Source organism: Carassius auratus, unplaced genomic scaffold, assembly GCF_003368295.1.
Source record: "Carassius auratus strain Wakin unplaced genomic scaffold, ASM336829v1 scaf_tig00215904, whole genome shotgun sequence".
NCBI lineage: Eukaryota > Metazoa > Chordata > Actinopteri > Cypriniformes > Cyprinidae > Carassius > Carassius auratus.
In genome coordinates this window covers 1-21,660 of record NW_020528301.1, presented here as the reverse complement: position 1 = coordinate 21,660, position 21,660 = coordinate 1, and the positions used below count along the sequence as shown (strand labels likewise).

Here is a 21,660-nt window from a genome sequence, read left to right as displayed (position 1 = left end):
ATAAACAGGCCATGACTCGCAAGATTCTCAACATCACAGACGTGGTAAGGATCTGCAGAGTGGTCAAAGATCTGACCTCTAGTCATGTGCTATAATACACATTTAAGGTCATGTTATGTCCCTCTTACGCGAATCATTGTCTCTCAGGTCGCTGCATGCAAGGATTCTGGTTACGACTGGTTTGAGCAGCTCCTTCAGAATGTAAGTTGTCCATCTATGGTTCAAGGACAATTTTGATTTGTTTTTCCAATGCTTAATTGTGCATTTAGGGCTTCAAGAAGATCTGGGATAGTACCCTGAAAGGTTGCATGTCTGAACCGCAAAAGGGGTGACAGAAGAGCAAAATACTCAATTCCGATCCATTCTGTTGCACTTTTCCGAAATAGAAAGCAAATTCTGACTTACTGAGTTGAATTGAACATAGCATTAGCCCCGGGTTACTCCTATGGGTTAAGAATTGTGACCTGGAATATATATATAAACCTAACCACTGATGTAATCAATGTTGTCACAGCTGTTAAAGTCAGAAGAGGATGCCTCGTACAAACCGGCCAGGAAGGCTTGTGCTCAGCTGGTGGACAGTCTCGTGGAGCATATTCTGAAATACGAGGAGTCTCTCGCTGGTATGAGCGGTGTTAAATTATGATGCAAAAGATTTACCTTGGTTGAAGTTTTGATGAGTTTTTTCCTGTTTTGCAGACTGTGAGAATAAGGGGTTGATGTCCAGTTGCCTAGTGGCTTGTATTACCACGCTGTACCTGTTTAGTAAGATCCGACCCCAGCTGATGGTGAAACATGCCATGACTATCCAGCCGTATCTAACTACAAAGTGTAATGTGAGTATGCTGTCGGGAAACTTAGGATGTATTGCAGGGGTCACCAAACTCGGTCATGGAGGGCCGGTGACCTCTAGAGTTTACCTCCAACCCTAATCAAACACACCTGCTAATCAGTGTCTTACTAGGCATGCTTGAAACTTCCAGGCAGGTGTTTTCAGGCAAGTTGGAGAAGGACACCAGACCTCCAGGACGGAGTTTGGTGACCCCATGATAATTGCAATAAATGGTGTTGTGCTGCCATCTAGAGGCCAGAGAGTGAAGGCACTTCTTGTGCTTATTGTGTCCCTACAGACCTCGAGTGATTTTATGGTGATCTGTAATGTGGCTAAAAATCCTGGAGCTTGTTTATTCCTTTTGATGGACCATCCGAGTGAAATTTCCTCACCACCATCGAAGAAGACCTGATGAAACTCATCATCAATACGGCATGACGGTCAGTTGAAGAGCAAGTGTCAGTAACTCTGAAGTCTAGCGGTTTGTAGATAGCTTCATGGTGCCATCTGCCTTGTTTCCTGCAGGTTGTGCAGCACTGCGTGAGTTGTCTCGGTGCGGTCGTCAATAAGGTCACCCATAACTTCAAGTTTGTGTGGTCTTGTTTCAACCGATACTACGGTGAGGAAATTTCAGTGCCGGCCAGGAGTCTTTTTCTCTTTTTTTTTTTTTGATGATCCTGAGAGTGTTAACCACTCTAAAATTCTTCTTCTTTCACGTGAAGGAGCACTAAACAAGCTGAAGTTGCAGCATCAGGAAGACCCAAACGGCACCATACTGGTGTCTAATAAACCTGCTCTGCTGCGTTCACTCTTCACTGTGGGTGCCCTGTGCCGGACACTTCGACTTTGACCAAGAGGAGTTCAAAGGCAGTAATAAGGTGAGATCCTCAAGTCATGATCTCTGGATTTTAAAAGGCTTGAATCCCAGAAAGAAATTTGTCAGCATTAATACATGTACTATAATGGACTATAATAAAACTAGTCAAATTATAAATCATTTGGTTAATGGTTGTCTTCTCTTTCAGGTGGTCATAAAAGACAAAGTGCTGGAGCTGCTATTGTATTTCACTAAAAATGAGGATGAAGAGGTGCAGACCAAGGCCATCATTGGTCTAGGTAAATATTTGCGCTCCATAATCACTGAATTTCTTGTTTTTACCTTTTCACTGTACTCACAGTGAACCAAACCATGATCTGTTGGTTCTCCAGGCTTCCTGTTCATCCAGCACCCAGGGCTAATGTTTGCTTCAGATGTGAAAAACCTCTACAACTGCCTCCTGGCTGACAGGAAAACGTCAGTGAATCTGAAGATCCAGGTGCTAAAGAACCTGCAGATGTACCTGCAGGAGGAAGACTCGCGCATGCAGGAAGCCGACAGGGAGTGTGAGTGTCATTTCTGAAGGATTTTCCTCGTCTGTGCTCAATGCAGCTGTCACTTTGTAAGTAGCTCTCCAGTTAGCTATTTGTATTCTCATTCTTTTGTCATTGGTCTTTTCAGGGAAGAAGATGTCTAAGCAGGAGGACCTGAAGGAGATGGGTGACATCTCATCTGGCATGAGCAGTTCTATCATGCAGCTCTACCTCAAGCAGGTGCTGGAGAGCTTTTTTCCACACGCAATCCAGCGTACGGCACTTTGCCCTCAATGTAATCGTCCTGACACTCAGCCAAGGCCTCATTCATCCTGTACAGGTACGTATCCACTCCACAAACTCCCCTAAAGGCGGTCTGAATGAGAGTTTCGTTGGACTTGTTTGTTTCCTCCTCCATTAGTGTGTTCCGTATCTTATTGCAATGGGAACCGACTCGGAACCCACAATGAGGAATAAATCTGATCAACAGCTGGTGGAGATCGATAAGAAATACACAGGATTCATTCATGTAAGTGGATTTGAACCACTAACTTGCATTTATAATGAATGATGCAATAAATCGTAATATATTAGGTGTAGGTATTTGTCAAATAATAATATTTAGAAATGAAAAAATCCTCAGAGCTGTTGCTAACAAGTGTTATAATTAACATCCTATATAGTTTTATAAAGCAACATTTCTTGTTTCATTTGGTTTAACTTGACATACTAAAACCAAACCTGAAATAAAAATTTATAAAAACTAACTAAACCTATTTTACAGAATACTTAAACTAATATATTTACATAAACATAAAACCACACTTCACAATCAAAAACTACACATTAAAATATATATATAAAAAAAATGAAATAAAGATCTGATAATATGTCAGTTATTCTGAAATAACTGTGGATGTATATGCCATCCAAACAGATGAAGGCTGTGGCGGGGATGAAGATGTCCTATCAGGTGCAGCAAGCCATTGTGGATTCAAAGGACATGATAATCAGAGGTTTCCGACAGGATGAGACAAACACAGCTCTTTGCGCTCACCTCTACACCATGGTGCGTGGAAACAGGCAACACCGCAGGGCTTTCCTCATCTCCCTGCTCAACCTGTTTGATGACAACGCGGTTAGTGAGCTTTTTTTCATGTTTTGCATTATGCGCTTCTCTGTGGTACATTTTCTTTTATATTATTATTGTCTTCAGTAACTACATTTTATGCTTTCCTGTAGTGTTTCTTGAATGTTGTTTTGTTTTCTTCCCATTTAGAAGTCAGACGTGAACTTGCTGTTGTATGTCGCAGACAATCTGGCCTGCTTCCCATATCAGAGTCAGGAAGAGCCGCTGTTCATTATGCACCATGTAGACATCACACTATCAGTGTCCGGCAGTAACCTGCTGCAGTCATTCAAAGAGGTGTGCTGCTTTCTCAACCAGTCAGTGTGTTGAATTTCTACCCTTTTACTGTAACTCTCTTAAGCACACAGTAGTCTAGTAAATTGTTCAATAAACAATAAGTGTTAAATAATATTATGGTAGATATAAATCCTAATTTAGGGCAGACATAAATTTATTAGTATCTAAAAACAAAACATTTTATTCCAAGCTCGCTAGCCCTTAATTTTTATATTATTTTATAAAAAAAATTTTAGGGCTAATTCTAGAAATTTTATTTAAAAAAAAAAAAGCTATAAAAAAACGATGTTGACTGTTTTATTTAAGTGTTATTTATATACTTATTAATTTATTTCTATTTATTATTATATAATTATTTATTAATATTAGATTTACATTTTTAATTTGTTTCAGTAATTTTGTAAATTTGCATTTAATTTGATTAAATTTCATATTTTGTATGTATATATATATATCTCACAGGTTTTGAAATGCATTTACAAATAAATTTTGTTTGTCCTTTTTGCAGCATTTTTTGTGAGGACTGGCATAACCTTCTCTAATAATCTTGTCTTGTATTGCAGTCTTTGCTAAAGGAACCTAGACCACGGGAAAAGAAGAAAAAAAGAGGGAAAAAATATGGCTCTGAGGAAGAGGATGAAAGTAGCAGAGGAAGCAGCAGTGATAGTGATAGTAGTGATGAAGTTATCCGTCGGCCCAAGAAATCCAGACGATCCGCTGCAGTGAACTCTGACTCCGATTCAGACCTGGACTTGGAGGACGTTGACAAGGTCATGCTGCGTCTACCTGACAACCCCGAGCCCTTATTGGACTTTGCTAATGCCTCTCAGGGCATCTTGCTGCTCCTGATGCTCAAGCAGCACCTTAAGAACCTCTATGGCTTCTCTGACAGGTGAGTTTAAATCGCTAATCCAAATGCATTCTGGGCTGAAATATCTATTGTAATGTGTTCATGGCCCTGACAAACAACATAACATAACAAATGCCTCTTCGTCTCTTTCTGCAGTAAAATTCTGAAATACTCACCTACAGAATCTGCAAAGGTTTATGATAAGGCTGTAAACAGGAAGGCCAATGTGCATTTCAACCCACGGCAGACACTAGACTACCTGACAAACAGCCTGTCCAATGCAGATCTTACTTACGATGTCAAGAGGAGAGTCGTCAGACAGTATTTAGATGTAAACATTCTGATTTTCATTTTTTATTTGTGTTTTGCCTCATACAGTGTTGTTTAGAAAGGCTGAGTGATTACATTTATTAGAATTATTCTGTTTTATATATGTGTGTGTGTGTGTGTGTGTGTGTGTGTGTGTATATATATATATATATATATATATATATATATATATATATATATATATATACTGAAAAAAGTAAGAAAACACAAAAAAATAAATAAATACAAAATAATTTATGATTATTAAACCTGACGTAACTTTCAAGCTATTTTAGAGCAAAAAAAAATTAACATAAGTATTTATATATAATTGTATTTATTTTTAGCTTGAAAATTACTTGAGGTTTAATATAATCATTAATGATTTTTTTATACAAACATAATAATTATTTAATATATATGGTTTAACGTGTATAATATAAAAATATGAATGTTTTTATATACTCAATAACAATAAAAAAACTGAAACTAGTGCAAATTTTCATTAATTTACAAAAAAAGTTACAAAAATTTGGCTAAATGTTTTTTTTTATTAAAATTTAAATAACAAATAAAAATATATACAATATATAATAAGGTAATTAAAAATATTAATAAAGATTATAATACTATATAAATAATGCTAAAATAACAGGTTAAGACATTTAATATATTAAGAAAAAAAGTAATGACAAACAGCTCATTGATTTGACTTGAATTTATTTATTAAAGTGAACGGTTTGTACTGTTTCACAAAAATGAGTCAAATTGACCATCTCTAACTGTTTTATTCCACAGTTTAAGGTACTGATGGAGCACTTGGACCCAGATGAGGAAGATGAGGAAGGAGAGGCTTCGGCCAATTCCCACGCCAGAAATAAAGCCATCACTGCTCTACTAGGAGGCTCCAGCTCCAGCCCCAAGAACAATGCTGCGGAGTCGTACGATGACGACAGCGATGCGGACGAAAAGGCTCCTGGGGTAAGAAAGCCCCTGTGCTAAACTTTTCATTCGACTCTTGATGTCTTGTGTTACTGTCACTTGAAAACACCATGTGTTTGTTCTCTTCTAGTCATCACGGAGATCCAGGAGAGGCGGAGATTCGGCAGAGGCATCAGGTCACATGAACGAAACGGTGGAAGCCATGGACGTCATTGCTATCTGCTGCCCCAAATATAAGGACCGGCCGCAGATAGCGCGTGTTATTCAGAAGACAAGCAAAGGATACAGCATACGCTGGATGGCCGGATCATACTCCGGCACCTGGGCGGAGGCCAAGAAACGCGACGGACGTAAACTGGTGCCTTGGGTGGACACTATTAAGGAGTCGGACATTATTTACAAGAAAATTGCCTTGACAAGTGCGCACAAACTGACCAACAAAGTAGTGCAGACTTTACGTTCACTATACGCAGCCAAGGAAGGAACTTCCAGCTAATTAAATCTGTATTAACTCTCGAACTGTTACACTCAACAAACTCTCAGCAGCCAAACTTCATCAGGATTTAATGTTTTGTAAACATATTCGGAGAGAAAAGAGTACTACAGACACACAGGTTTTAAGATCCAATGCAGAACTGGTCGAAATTAAGGAACGACGATTTTAAAAGTGTGGTCTGTTTGGAAATGTAGATGTGTATCCTGTACATCTTTTAAGTTAAACGGAAAAGAAAGAAACGGAGCTCCTTCGCTGTTGTGCAGCAACTTGGTTGTTTGAATTTTATCCCCCTCCACTGTATCATAGTTTAACACAAAACTGAAACAAAAAATGTTTATATCTCTTGACGAAGAAAAAAAAAACTGTTCAAAGAAATAAACCTAAAGTGAATGTTGAAAAGTAGTCTGTTGATGTTCTTAATAAAGTGACCTTGGAGTTTAACCTAGCACCGGATGGGTTTCTTTAGTTTAGCTCAGTTTCCAGGGAAATAAACTTTTAAACATCTCCTCTGCTTTATGTTTTACTTCTTTTGTGCTGTAAAATGGAGTCTCCTGACATAATTTATTCAGTTGAAAGCAGAGCATGCAGTATCTGTTGCCTTCATGGAAGGGAGGTTTTTTTTTGTTGTAAATGTAGATTTTGATGTATTGGGTCAGCGTTTGGGTCTCTACACCCCACAGCGGGACGAGGGACCCCCAGCATGTGTGGAGGAGCAAATACTGCAATAAATTTTTTACTTCTCTTTGTTACTTGTCTGGTTTGCGTTTGACTTTGATTTTTAATGTTCACATTTATGCATCGTTTCTAAAAGGGATGTTGTGTCGGCTTTAGATCTTATTTTATGACTGAATGTTAGAATTTATTATAGATGTCTGCAAATGTACTATACACTACCATTAGAGAGGTTGACGTCTGTAAGTTTTAATGTCTCACAGAGCTGCTTTTACTTGATCAGAAATAGAGTAAAAACAGTGATATAAAAGACCATTACAATAATGTTTTCTATTCAAATATATTTTCAAATGTAATTTTATTTCTGTGATGCAAAGCTGATTTTTCATCAGTCATTACTTCAGTCTTTAATCACATGATTTTTCGGAAACCATTCTAATATTTTGATTTTGTGCCCAAGAATTAATTTTCTGCTAAAGAAGCATTTCATATTATTATCATTATTGATACATAACACATCTGAATATTTTGTTGTAAATACCACTGATTTTTTGTTGTGTCCTCTTTTGGAATGCCAAAGAAAGTATTTTCGCTTACACAACAAAAAAGTGTCTCCACAACATGGCTCTGGCGGCAACAGTGAGAATCAAAGTTATGCCGTCTTTCTTTGTGTAAACATTTGGACGGCGTTATGCAAACCTTCTTCCGATAGAGATTTGGGGGGGGGGGGGGGGGTGTTTGAATGAGGCATTTTAGGAGGGCGTGGACAAGTCTTACATTTTATGAACAATATCTCTTTGGGTTTGAGACTTTAGTCTTTGCAACTTTACAGATGTTCTTTATGCACCAAGAGCTTGTAACACTCCAAACTTGAAATCACATAATATGACCCCTTTAGGGTAAGGAATATAAAAACAAAAGGCATGAAACATTGCCACAACATCACTGCAACAACTTTTGTTTGTACTTTACTGGAACGTCCAGGTCATACCACAGTCTAAAATTTGGTAAATCTGTTCCAGCAGAGTTGTGATTAACCAGGTCACAAACAGCATGACTTTCTATTAATTTAACTCTTGTGTATGTTTAACCACTTCATCCAGTTTTGGATCTATATGTATTCAAGTTATACGTGGAAATCAGCTAGTTTGTCGAGGGTCCAGTCATAGTTTGGCCAAACTGGGCATTCCAGGATAACCCAAAACAAACCATAGATCAGCCTGGTAGTCTGCAAACCATCTTAGACTAATTATAGATGTTTTTCCGGCATAGTAGTGACTTGAATAATCCTAAAGAAAGAGTTCCCTCAGGGAAACGTGAAGCTTACTGACCTACTTTTAATGTGACTTATAGGAAAGATGTTCTAAATTACTACATTTAGCGTGATGTAAAACCCTCTTTGCTCTGTGAGTGTGTTTAAAATGAGTAATACCAGGTCCCCCGGCTAAATCAGTGTTACAGGTCCTACAACTCAAACTTCCCGTCACAATAATCTGCTCTGGACTGAACTACAGGATGACTCCGTCGGGTTTGATTCCCAGATTCATTAAAAGATCCAGGGGGTGTGGTTGGATCCAGATCCAACTCCTCCCACCTTACATATATCTAAACCTACCTGTCTCCACCCCCTTATTCCTAAACCCACTAATCTCCACCCCTAAACCTACCCATCTCCCAGAGCTCCACCCCTAAGCCTGCCAAACTCCACCCCCTAGTTGTGGCTCCAAATACGCCCCCTGGATCTTGTGTTTTGCAGTGAGGGGCTACTGGGCTCTGTTTATACTCCACTCCCACTGCATTAAAAAGGACGACTCATGAGCTGGAAGAACACTTGGATTTGTCCTCTAGAAGTGACAGAAGAATGAAAAAGCGCGAAAGCATGAATCCCGGTTTTGTTATGGACATTGTCGAGCTAGAGTCGTTTGTCAACAGCCCTCCTCGCGGATTCTTTGTGGAGAGTCGCGCGGACTGCAGAGTCGTGAAGTGGGATCCGGAGAACAGCTGCGTGTTCATCGATGAAGTCCAGACTAGCGAGGGGAAGGTGATTTTCTGTAATTCTCCAGGAAGGTAAATTGATTAAATAACGTCAATTTGACAATATGCAGGTTTAGATATAGCCTGCGTTTGTAACTCTTCTTGGCCATTTCAGGAAAGTCATTGTACGCACTTTGGGAGAGTACACAGATTTGAGACGACAGCTAACCTCAAAAACAACATACATCCTTGTGTCCGCATGCACGAAAACAAAGGTCAAAGAAAAGAGAAAAGATTATGTTACAGGTAGGATTTTTTTAAATATAATATTTCTCCGTGAAAGTCTTTGACCTTCTTCTGTAAATTAACGTGTTTTTACGTATTACAGAGGAGATCGATGTGCTGTGTCTAATCATTATATATATATATATATATATATATATATATATATATATATATATATATACACACACACATACACACACACACACAGGTGCATCTACAAAATTTTGAATATCATGGAAAATGTCTTTATTTTTTGTAATTTAATAAAAAAAGGAAACTAGATTCTAGATTTATTGCACACAAACTGAAATATTTCAAGAGTTTTTGTTTTTTGTTTTTTTGTTTTAATTCTGATGGTTACGACTTACGGCTTGGAAAAATAAAAAATTCTGTAATATTATATTTTGAGCTTGATTAGTTTGATTAATTTTGAGTATGAATACTGGGTACCTCTTGGGCTCGTTTCTAAGCAACCACAATTATGTGAAAGACTACTGACATGACAGTTGTCCAGAAGACAATCATCAACACCCTCCACAAGGAGGATAAGCCACAGAAGGTCACTGCTGAAAGGGCAGGCTGCATCTAAATATATTCATAGAAAGTTGACTGGATGGAAAAAGTGTGGTAGGAAAAAGTACACAAGCAACAGGGATGTCCACAGCTTTGGGAAGATTGTCAGGAAAAGCTGATTCAAAAACTTGGGAGAGCTTCACAAAGAGTAGACTGAAGCTGGAGTCAGCGCATCAAGAGTCACCACACCCAGACGTCTTCAGGAAAAGAGCTACAGCTGTCACATTCCTTGAACCAAGCCACTCCTGAACTAGAAACAATGTCAGAAGCATTTCATCTGGGGTAAGGAGAAAAATATCTGGACTGTTGCTCAGTGCAAATTCCAAAGTCCTCTTTTCAGATGAAAGTCAATTTAGCATTTAATTTGGAAATCATGGTCTGGAGTCTGGAGGAAGACTGCAGAGGCCACAGAATCCAAAGTCCAGTGTGAAGTTTCTGAAATCAGTGATGATTTGGGGTGCTGTGACGTCTGCTGGTGTCGGTCCATTGTGTTATGCACAATGGACAAGTCCAAGTCCAAAGTCAATGTAAACATCTACCAGGAAATTTTGGAGCACTTTATGTTTTCATCTGCTGACAAGCTTTATGGACATGCTAATTTCATTTTGCAGAAGGACCTTAGTACCTACCCACACTGCCAAAACCACTTCCAAGTGTTTTGCTGACCATGATATTACTGTGCTTGTTTGGCCAGCCAACATGCCTGACCTGAACCTCACAGAGAATCTATGGGGTATTGTGAAGAGGAAGATAAGTAACATCTGACAAACAATACAGAGGAGCTAAAGGCTGCTATCAAAGCAACCTAGGCTTCAATAGCCGCATTTCCACTGTCAGGCCAGTGCGAGCCAGGGCTTAAAGTGGTCCAGGCGGGGCTAATAGCCTCGGGCCAGTAGCAGCTCCGCTGCATGTCACTAAAACACGCCCTTTACACGCCTGTATTTGCTGTTTGCAGGCTTGGTTAAATATTCAAATTCAAAAGCTTTGATGTTTTACCATAGAATAAGTGATACATTGATCATAATGAATTAATTTATCAGGACTCAAAATTAATCGCACATAAATACACTTATTTCTATTCTATTTATTCATTTTTAACGCTTGAAAATAGCCTGCATATTCAGTCGAGTCTATTTCTGTTTATTTGTAGCATTAGCCTATACTTCACATTAAGAATGATTGATAATATCTCTATTTTTATAAAAAGCTCCCGAACAAAAACATTATTATATTTTTATGATTTTCATGACTCTCGAGATGAGACTTATGACGGATAATAAAAGTTACTAAATAAATACAAGATTGTGACAGATAATAAGAAACAGACATTCTGATTTCTTCAAGCAGTCATATTTACCATGTTTACTATGGTAACATGTTGAGCGTGCATAGTCTTTTACATCGCTTAAAATATTTCTGCCTGGTATGGTGATCCACATCGGATCGGAATCGCGTTATTTCAAACACTCGCTGCTGACTGAAAGTCTTATGAACTCTCCCCCTTAAGACTTATATAAAAAAGTATTTAATGCTGGTGTTAAAGCTGTTATCTTTCTGAAATGATCCGCGCTGACGCTCTCCAGACACGGAGAAACTCCGCCTTTGTTCATAACCCCTCCTCTAGCCCCAGCTGGCCCGCTTTGGCCCAAGGTTTTCGTTGGGCCAAAAAACCCTGGCCGTTGACCCGAGGAAGCCCCAATGAGGCACGATCAAGCCCCGGAAGTGACAGTAGAAATGCGACTGGCCCTGGCATGACTAGCACACCCGCTTTAAGTCCGACAGTGGAAACGAGGCTATTAACGCCTCAGCAGTGCCACAGGATGATCGCCTCCATGGCACGTCCCACTCAAAATCTTTTTTTTTTTTTTTTTTGAGAAAAAAATAAATAAAATTGAGATACTGAATTTATTATTTTCTTAAGGTGTATGTCATAACCATCAGAATTTAAAACAAAAAACTCATGAAATATTTCAGTTTGTGACCAATTAATCTAGAATATAATAAAGTTTGCTTTTCTGAATTTAATAACAAAAAAAAACTTTTCCATGATATTACAATTTTTTGAGATGCACCTGTGTGTGTGTGTATATATATATATATACACACACACACAAGTCTGTGGTCGTTTAGTCATTTTTTTTATTTTAAATAGGAATATTTTGAAATATATTATAAGACTTATATAACAGAGGATATAGATCTGAAAACTTTCATATATATACTGCCGTTCAAAAGTTTGGGATCAGTAATCAGACATTTGTAATGTCTTTTTGCTCATTACGGCTGCATTTATTTGATCAGAAATACAGTAAAACAGTAATGTGTTACTGTTTATATAACTATAATAACTGTTTTCAGCACTGATAATAAATCAGCATATTGGAATGATTTCTGAAAGATCATGTGACACTGAAGACTGGAGTAACGATGCTGAAAATTCAGCTCTGCCATCACAGAAATAAACTGTATTTAAAGTATACTGAGATAGAAAACCATTATTTTAATTTGCAATAATATTTCACAATGTTACTGTTTGTCCTGTATTTCTGATCAAATAAATGCAGCCTTGATAAAAAAAAGAGACTTCTTTAAAGGGCTCATGAATTGAGGAATCAACTTTTACTTGAGCTTTTGATATCTAAGAGGTCATCATACTAAAACAATAACCTGTAGGTTCCAGAACTGAAAACATCCTTGTTACTGAAATAAAAGTTTATATTGACACGAAGCCGAGCGAATGCCAGATCCTGGAATATACCTTCCTATACTAGACAGTAGGACTAGGCGATATGGCCTAAAAAAATCCCTTATTTTTTCACAAAAAGTCAGATTTACGATTTAAATCGATTTTTTCCCGCCTACTTAAAATCAATATTCAGATAACAAAGAAAATGTTCAAAACTAGTTTTAACTTCTGGGATTTGATCTGGATTTCACATTCAAGTTAATCGATAAAATCAATTTATCGCCCAGACCTACTAGAGAGGTTAAACACCACCTCCAAATTCTGTAACCCCGCTCACTGATTCGCACATAATGTTTACATTTAGTCATTTTTGCAGACGCTTTTATCCAAAGCGACTAGGTATCATTAAACTTTGCTTCCATTGCATACTGTATTTATAAAGTCAAACGCCTCAACCTTCTTATCATTGACTACAGCTCTTGGATATTATGTGGTGGCGATCAACGGCCGTCATCCAATGATCAAATGGGAGATGGAGAGAGGCTTAGACATGACCATTTCATCTGTTGCTGGAGAGAGCTATTCAGTTGATGTGAGTTTCTCTGTAATGGAGACTCAATGATTAATGATGTACAAGTTTAGTGTCCTTTTTCTGGAAATGTAAAAATGAATAAAAGTTAGTTTTGTGTGTGTGTTAAGGTTGATGTTAGTGCTGCACTACAGGGATGGGTCGGTGAGAGCTTTCAAATCCTTGATGATGGAGAAAAGGTGAAACCCATATGGAGAGACACACATTTCATCATTGAGTACTGTTCCGACGCCCTTTTTGACTTTCCCTACTGGTTCGGCTTCAGCAAACGACAGTTCACGGTGTGTTTTAATAAGTGAGCAGGTCTCTGATGAGTTGTAGTATTGAGAATATGACTGGATATCTGATCTTGCAGGTCTCTTACCATGGAAGAGGAGATCAACACCCCAAATGTTGTGTGAAACAGCAAATATCTACTGAAAACAGGCATCAGTCTATGGAAATATAAGCCCCAGATGAGGAGACCGTTAAAACACCTTAAAGGACTGTTTTATTTTCAATAAATCTTTATTATGTAAGCAGTAATACAAAACATTTTTTTTAAAGAAATGGAGGTTATTGGAATTTAATCATAATTATAATTCTGTTGAAGCAGAAAGATTTACATCCTCACATTGTAAACTAGCAAACTGAAGATAGTTACAATACTTTTTTAAATGGGTCACTTTAAGCAAAAGTGCCCGAATGTGTTCCATTCATTGCTTTAAATGAGTCATATCATGAGGAAACATTTTTTTCCTTGAATCCTTCCGGATAGCTAAAATCAAGCCAAACAAATAAAGGATTTCGCAACTTCTGCTATCACACAGAGTAAAACATTTCATTATACTCTAATTTTATATATTTACTGTGGTGTGTAGCACCAACACTCTGCATATACCTCCAGAGAATCGATAGAAACGTGCAGTTATACTAAACCTAATCATTTCAGCACTGATTAGTTTGTAATCCTGTCATGTAATGCAGATTTTGCTAAACTATATTTCACACAACAGGAAACCTGCAATCCGGTGTGTGAGCATTACTTGTCACTTTTAAAGGCACAGTAACAAAAAACCTGACCGTTCAAATCTAACGTTCAGAGAGAGATGGGAAATGAGGTATGAAAACTAAACTTTTTTTTTGGACAAATCTTTACTATTTGACCTTGATGAAAAAAACTGATGAATGATATGACCCCCTTAAAACATTTCTTAAAATACCTTATACTGGGATATTAATAGTAATAACAACCTTTTTTATTTCTTTAGTTATTTTTTGAAGGTTTGTAATGTGTACATATCATTTTGCAATTGAAATGCCTTTGTGACCATCACTGTGAACGCTTCACTCAGTTTTCTTGCCACTTCCTCTAATTAACTGACAAACCATTAACCAAAATATTTTTTTGGTTAGTGCTTGCACTACGGTTTCAGCTGCTTTTAAATCTGTATTGAACCGTTCAGGGCAACAGTAGAAGGGCTGATGCTGCTTTGGTGATGGTCTGGATGTACTCTTTGTAGTCACTGCCACAGTAGCTGAGCATCAGGTGATTTATGATTCCCACAGCACACATGAGTGACAGGAAGAAGAGAATGCGTTTCCCGAACAGGAAGCCAGGAGTGCTGTCAGGTATACAAGCAGAATATCAGTTTACTGTCTAGGTTACAACATGTAGTTATTGTCTCTGTTTTAAAGCTAAATCCAGGGTTCAAACCAATAAGTGATGTAATCACTTAAGTTCTACCCACATCATAATTTTTTTAAAGGTTCAATGACTAACTTTTGTATTGAGTTTAACTTTAGGCAATATTTAATGCTGTTGGAATGCATAACAACCACATTTGTGTTTCATGTAGTTTTAAGGTCAGTTTACACGAATGCATCTTTATCACAAGAAAACGTATTTTTGGTGTTCAAACGGGCTTATCTGTTCACAGTTATGGATTTGTAAGTTTAAAAATCTTACCTCTGGCAAGTCTGCCCCAAGTAGCCAACAAAGTACTTCTGCCGGACCACAAGGTAGATAATGCCAGCAAAGGCAGCTGGAGCTGTTACAAAAATGGTTTAATGACTAAAGTGACTATTTAAATTATATAGGATAATTTCCAAGAAAGTTATTGTATTTTCTCACGTAAGTGCATTTTATCAGGGCGGACTCTTATTATATATTTGACGGTTCCTACTCAATGACCATTTCAGTAGTATTCAAAAACAGAGCCAAGTTATGTGGGCAAATATTTGTATATGGTTCATAAAATAACTTTTTAGTCAGGAAATGCAAACCATTTCTTCTACATTACACAGCGGAAAATTCTTTTATCTGATCTTACCATTATATTGAAGTGAAAGTTAAAAATAACAAAGGCACTTCTGCTTATTAAAAAAAAATATATATAATAATTATTCAATCACTTAAATTACTTTTTTTTTTTTGACAAATGTGATTAATTTAATTGTACCTTGGCTGAGACAGATACCAGCGCACCACAGTACTGCCAGAAATGTGGGGTACGTGTCCATGCAGTTTCGACTGAGAAAAACATAATTAGAAAACATAAATCATTATGAAGCAGATCATTTTATTAATATCTTTTTATACAGTTTCAGAAACTAACTCTTATCAGCTAACTAACTCTTGTTTCATTTGACCAAACTGATGTAAAGACGTGCTGTCAGTTCTTCTTCTAGAACTTCCATGTAGCCTTTCAAAATATTGTGAAAGAGCAGTTACTTCCTCTCTGGTGGTGGATGCTGACACTTATGATTGCATCTAAATTATGTTAAACTACCAAAGCAGAACCCAACAGTCTAGATATCCAACTGATAATGATGCTGTTGGTTTGGATTATTATATATTATATTATTATTATTATTATTTTCACGTTCATAATTTACTTAAAATTAGCCCATTTGCTTTAATGTAATGCAAAATTATGTAAATAAATCAGGAAATTCGTTTCTAGGAAAACATCGAACTGTTATGCAAAGAAAGCTACTCCAACACTATTTCATAAATGAATTATTTATCTATCCATATACATACATGTATATATAGAGAGAGAGAGAGAGAGAGAGCTCTTTTGTTCCAGTCAAATTCTACACTCTAGTTTAGAAACTTGAACCAATGTTACTCACTTTGCACAAGACAAACGCTCAAAGGCTGCTGAATGAGGTTTAGAATGTTGACCCGTGCACTCTTTCTCAACCTTTAAGGCGAAGAACACTAGAGGAGAAGTCAATGTATTAAAGATTGGACATATATGGGACGTTTGAATGCATTTTAATGTATATTTAGTCTACAGTATGGACTAATTCCTGGTAGTTGTATTAACACAACACAGTGTTTCAAAAATAATTTGCATACACCTTCTGCATAAACATCATTTAAGAATCCAAACTAGTAATGATAATAAAATCTAAAATGTCATACCATTCTGAACGACGCTGAGAAGTGTGACCAGCACCAGTAAGAAAATGTTGTCCATCACAGCCTCAAACATGTTCTCTAGTATGAACTGCGGATCTGGCTCAGACTGCTGGGGGGTCATTTTTAGCATCACAGATAACATCACCGCTGAACTGATGCGTTTCCTTATGGGAGGGCCACTTCTGCAAGTTCTGCTTCATGATGAAATGGCACATTTTGTACTTTTTAAAAGAAAATATGTGTGTGGAAACCCTATTCCTGGTGTAGCTGCATTTTCCGTTTCACAGCTCATCCTAGCAGTTGGTATTTTAGGATAAAATACAGTTTAACCATCTGAATGTGAAGTTGAAACCGACGGTCTGTTGACGGTCTCGCAGTGAAAGACTGCCCTCTGCTGGCTGAAACCGTTGGTGCTGGTCTTAGCTGGTTTCAGCTCGTCTTCCACTATAATATTCTGCTTGTGGAAGTGGATGTCATCAAACACTGCATATTTTGGGTGTCTCTTTAATCTGACTCACCTGAATCAGCTCATCAGCATTGTCTAAATCTCCTGAAATGCTTGTCAAACAAGGGAACTAAACTGTGCATTTTCAGGAGGCCTCCATATCCAGGACCATAGACATCTACTATAAACCAGCCGACAGACCAAATGGTATTGTTACTTTTATATTTAAACACAAAATATAAGAAGTACATGCAATGTTGTTGAACAAGCCTTATCTATTTGGCTATTGTATATAACTTGTCATAAAAGTCATTATTTAAGTCAAGAGTGACCGTTGTTACTCAAATAGAAAAGCTGACAAAGCAAGACAACTGAACTTATTTGAACAATATTTTGACTGTTAATATATCATATGCTAAATAAATTAGAAGACAGTAAGTCTTGCTTACAGTGGCCCCACCAAGTATTTATCACACTTGAAAATGTCAGTTTTATTGTGTTAGATTAAAAAAAACACAACTCAACTTTGAGATCCTTTTAATTTCTTAACCAACTGCTTTTTTTTTTCAACAACATAACCGTCAGTGTTGTTCCTTCAAAGTGTTTTAATGATATAATTTTTTATTTGGCACTTGCTTTTCACACTCTTAAAATAACCAAACTCCGACCTTTTTAAGTAGACCAAAAACTGAACAAAGTGAAGCTGTTTGCATTCACATTTTCCATGCCCAGTTTAAAAATGGACTGACATGATTACTTGAAAATTGTAATACTGATCATAAGGTCTATTTTTAATTGTTTTTATTAATAAGGCAATGCATACGTTCTGGGTCTAAATGTATTTATATTTTGTATCAAGTACTCAACTAGAAGCAAAAACAACTACTGCACCAAAAAAAAAAACATGAAAATTGATTACTGCTTTTAATGGTAATGTAAACATGAAATTTAAAGTGCAAAATTATAACCATTGCTTACAATGTACAGAAAAAAATGAATGGAAATGCTTATGTAACTGCTGATAAATACATATTTTCCCAGCTATACTACTGTTTGAATTAGTATTTCTTTCTTTCAGTGAAGATGCATTAATTAGATCAAAATTTACAGTAAAGACATTAACAATTTTAAATAAACTTTCATAATCCTATGATTCAGAATCTTACTAATCCAAAACTGCAAGTGCTTTAAAATATTTTATTGGTTAGAAATTATTTTTAAACATTTGTATCCAACAAAAAGTGTAGAAACCACATATATAATCCGTTTGAAAGTGAAGCGGTTTCCACCAAGGCAAAATTAAATTCCAGTAAACACAACATATTACATTTTTGGGACCATTTAATATGAACTGTGTGTTAACCATAAAAAAAGACAACAAAAAAACTGTACAATGCTGTACAAACCTTAACAAATGCATTGTGCATACTTTGATCTTCAAACTCTGCACCCTTTAATGTTCTTTATTCTTCAAGTATACCAGACAAAACGTGTACTCTGGATTCATTTAACTGATCATGTACCACAGGCTTTTCTAACAGAAGTCTTGCATTCCCAACACGAAACAAAGGAAGAGATCTTGGGAACAACTTGTTTTGACATCAGACCAAACTTTAATTTTGTAAAATCTAAAAGCTATCAGAAAAATATATCTAAGCCATTAAAATCGGTGTTCTCAATTGCAGTCTGGTCCATCCCTGATATGTAGTCATCAAGATTCAACACAGAGTCATTTGTGGACTGAGAGTAGTTTAAAGTTGCTTCAGGAACCATAGTTGTTAAACAAGGATTTTGCTGTGCGCTTCCAACGGTCTTTTCCACATTTTGGCCGTTGTTCAACATCTCTAGGAGCCCCGTGCTGTCAGGTGAGAGGTTACTGACGGTCGTCGCAGGAGACAAAAGCTCGGCGAAGAACTGGTCATACGCTGGACTGTCGTATGCCGTTGTACTAGACGTGACCGAGTAGGGCGACGAGAGAGCCGTGCTATCCGGTTTTGGAGTAGATTCTCCTGCACTTCCCAAAAGCTGGTTTAATTTAGCCAGTTTCTTTTTCTTAGCCTTGAGCTTTTTCAGTAGCTTCAGTCTGAGGGCTTCTGTAGAGGTAATAGGCTGCTGGTCTGCCAAAAGGCTTGGGTTTTTCTTAACAGATGGGCATGTGCCACCAGGAAGAGTGATTGGTTTGTGTTGAGCCGCTACAGCAGGATTCACATCACTTGAATTTGGCAATTTCTTGCTTATGAAGCCACCAAACATGTCAGCTGGCTTTGCTGGCAGAGCTTCGTTGTCACATTTCAAATTGGGTTTTGGAACATGAGGAGGAAGCGTTATTGGTGTCGACTGGAAGGAAGGATGCCGTTGAAGTAATGAGGATGCAAACGGTGAAGGTGAATGTACTTGTGTAGCCACTGACGGTCTCGGCACCACTGGATTGGAAACCAAAGATCCTTCCTTCAATCCAGAACTTTGGGGTTTCGGAGGGTTTGAAGGTTGGCAAACGGACTTGGAGATACAAGATGAACTAGATGCGACAGAAAGACTGGGGATAGTGGCCGGGATGAGGGCTGGGCTCTGGGGAATCTGAAGAGCCTCAGTGGCTCGGTTCTCATCAACAAGAGTGAGGGTCACAATGTCTGTATGTGACAGACCCTCAAAGGTGTCCAGTAAAGTGGTACTGCCGATGGATGTATCCAGAGCGCCAGCAGCAGTCGAGTCTCCCACGGTGAGCGCGCTGATGACACACGTGTCATCAGCCACAGAGTCTGACAGTTCGTGCGGGTGTCTATCTTCGACATTCGTGAGTGCCGAGGGAGCTGTCGGTGAGAGAACTTCTGAAACTTCATTTTTAGTGGAGTCTGATTCCCAGAAAACAATGTGAATTTCATTGGCAGGAAATGAAAACCTCTTGTGGGTGATGCTGTAAGGGTATTTCAAATCATCGAGTTCTAGCCATGACCCTAAAAGACAGAATGCAAACATGTAAACGAACCACCATTAAGATAAAATTTTAATAACAATAAAACAGACCAAGTAATCGGAAATAACTGTCAGAATTAGCTATGGGTGCACGATAAATATCGGCCGATAATTAATGCACATCTTTTCAGTAAAGCCGGTTCTCTAATCAGTGGCAAATTCCATCAGGTGCAGGATTTCCCATAAAGCATCTGATACTACATGGAGCCATTGTTAACTGACAAGCTGCGCAAGTCAATTGTGATAATGAACATGTAATTAATTAATGCACATTAATTATCAGTCTATTTATTGTGCACCCCTAGAACTAGCTGTAAATCTATTTAATAAGTTGATCATTTTTGTGGATTTTATTTTATTTTTTTTTTGCTTTTATGTAATGTGCAAGTAATTTATTACGGAAGCATAATGTTAGAGGAAAAACTATAGCCCTAATCTGGAAAAGGGGACGGAAAGCAGCAGCTAATTTGCATCTAAAGATGCATGCATGAAAACAGCATGTTTCTGCTTCCCCTCAAAATAGGCATTTTCAAAATGATATAATCATCTGTGGAGTATTTGGAGCTGAAACTTCACAGACACATTTTTGGGAAACCTGAGACCTATATTCTGCCTTGTATAAAGGGGCATAATAGGTGCTCTTTAACAGAACAGCATTTAATTGAAGTAGAAATCTTTTCTAACATTAGAAATGTCATTGTGACAATGTGTCCTTGCTGAATAAAAGGAACCAGACTCCAAACTTTTGAATTGAATGGTGTAAAGTAGATCAACTAACGAACTCCCGGAATAAAAGACTCACCACTGCTCTGGCGGATCCAAGTGGCAAAGTGCTTTAGACGCTTATTGTACTGGATGACAGTGCTAACATTGTATTGCGTGCCCTGGAACTCAAATGACAATTTAGAGAGGTCTTTCCTGGGCAAGCCCTCCACAAAGTGCAGTGCAAACACCGAGGACAGTCTGCAAAAATGAACAAAGCCATATCAACCAACCACAAAGACCATGAGGTTAAATCGTGGTGAAACAAGGAGGGGATAAGAAAAAATACATGGAAAAAAAGAAATTTAGTTATTTCAACTCATACTTTTCAAGCACCATTTTCCTCCTTTGGTTTTTACGGTTGCAGTTACTGCACTGAGTGCGGTGGATGGCTTTTAGTGGATGCCAGTCATTCAGAATCTGAGTGAACGTTGTAAGAGTCTTCTCAACACTGCAAGACAAAAGGAGGGTTGTGTTACACGTGGGTGTGTGCATGTAACCAAATATATATACACACTAAATCAAAGCGGTTTAATTACCAAATACCAATTATTTAAAATTAAAAGGCTCAAAACCTTTACCTGTCGTTTAGAGTATAGCTACAAGAATTGCACTTAAATTCCCAACGGACAGTATGCTGGAAAAGCTCTTGAGCCCACTTGTCTGCACGTAGAAGGAGAGGGAGGGCAAACACGGGTGTTTCCTCCTGACCTGTATGACAGACAGACAAGATTATCACTCAACACAAATAACAAGCAACCGATGGATATCAGATCGTTTTATGATTAGATGTTGAGCAATTTTACCAATTTCACACTTGAGAGTGGGCTGAAGGAGTTTGAAGAGTGACAGACGGAGCGCAGACAGCTGCTTCTCTACCTCACACAGAACATCAGCAGGAACTCTGGTAACCTCGTCTGCAGAAGGAAAATCAGGTTCAACTTTCCAGCACATGAATGCAAACCTCTTTGTAAAAGTATATTTTTGAAGTGAGGGTTAAAAAAAAAAAATGAACATAATAAAACTCAATTTATTTTTAAATTATAGTGCATTAATACTTATGAATACTTACATAATTGTTAATAAT

General features: G+C 37.6%; 3 protein-coding genes and 1 pseudogene across 3 annotated transcripts; 2 read left to right on the top strand and 2 right to left on the bottom strand.

Annotated features, from left to right (window-relative positions):
- The first annotated feature begins 5 nt into the window (after nucleotides 1–5).
- On the top strand, nucleotides 6–6,650 carry LOC113096273 (nipped-B-like protein B; annotated as a pseudogene).
- A 1,963-nt stretch (nucleotides 6,651–8,613) lies between these two features.
- On the top strand, nucleotides 8,614–14,296 carry LOC113096271 (mesenteric estrogen-dependent adipogenesis protein). Its single transcript, XM_026261624.1, has 5 exons — nucleotides 8,614–8,944; nucleotides 9,027–9,157; nucleotides 12,872–12,987; nucleotides 13,095–13,265; nucleotides 13,340–14,296. Exons 1-5 carry the CDS (start codon nucleotides 8,739–8,741, stop codon nucleotides 13,430–13,432), a joined length of 717 nt encoding a protein of 238 aa, XP_026117409.1. The 5' UTR covers nucleotides 8,614–8,738; the 3' UTR covers nucleotides 13,433–14,296.
- Nucleotides 13,519–16,544, bottom strand: LOC113096272 (arachidonate 5-lipoxygenase-activating protein-like). Its single transcript, XM_026261626.1, has 5 exons — nucleotides 16,397–16,544; nucleotides 16,102–16,189; nucleotides 15,426–15,496; nucleotides 14,933–15,014; nucleotides 13,519–14,588 (listed from the first exon to the last, which is right to left on the bottom strand). The coding sequence occupies exons 1-5, from the start codon at nucleotides 16,533–16,535 to the stop codon at nucleotides 14,426–14,428; spliced, it is 543 nt and encodes a 180-aa protein (XP_026117411.1). The 5' UTR covers nucleotides 16,536–16,544; the 3' UTR covers nucleotides 13,519–14,425.
- Nucleotides 16,545–18,021: 1,477 nt separating this feature from the next.
- LOC113096270 (SUMO-specific isopeptidase USPL1-like) lies at nucleotides 18,022–21,527 on the bottom strand. Its single transcript, XM_026261623.1, has 5 exons — nucleotides 21,380–21,527; nucleotides 21,155–21,284; nucleotides 20,899–21,024; nucleotides 20,614–20,774; nucleotides 18,022–19,792 (listed from the first exon to the last, which is right to left on the bottom strand). Exons 1-5 carry the CDS (start codon nucleotides 21,525–21,527, stop codon nucleotides 18,477–18,479), a joined length of 1,881 nt encoding a protein of 626 aa, XP_026117408.1. The 3' UTR covers nucleotides 18,022–18,476.
- Nucleotides 21,528–21,660: the final 133 nt, after the last annotated feature.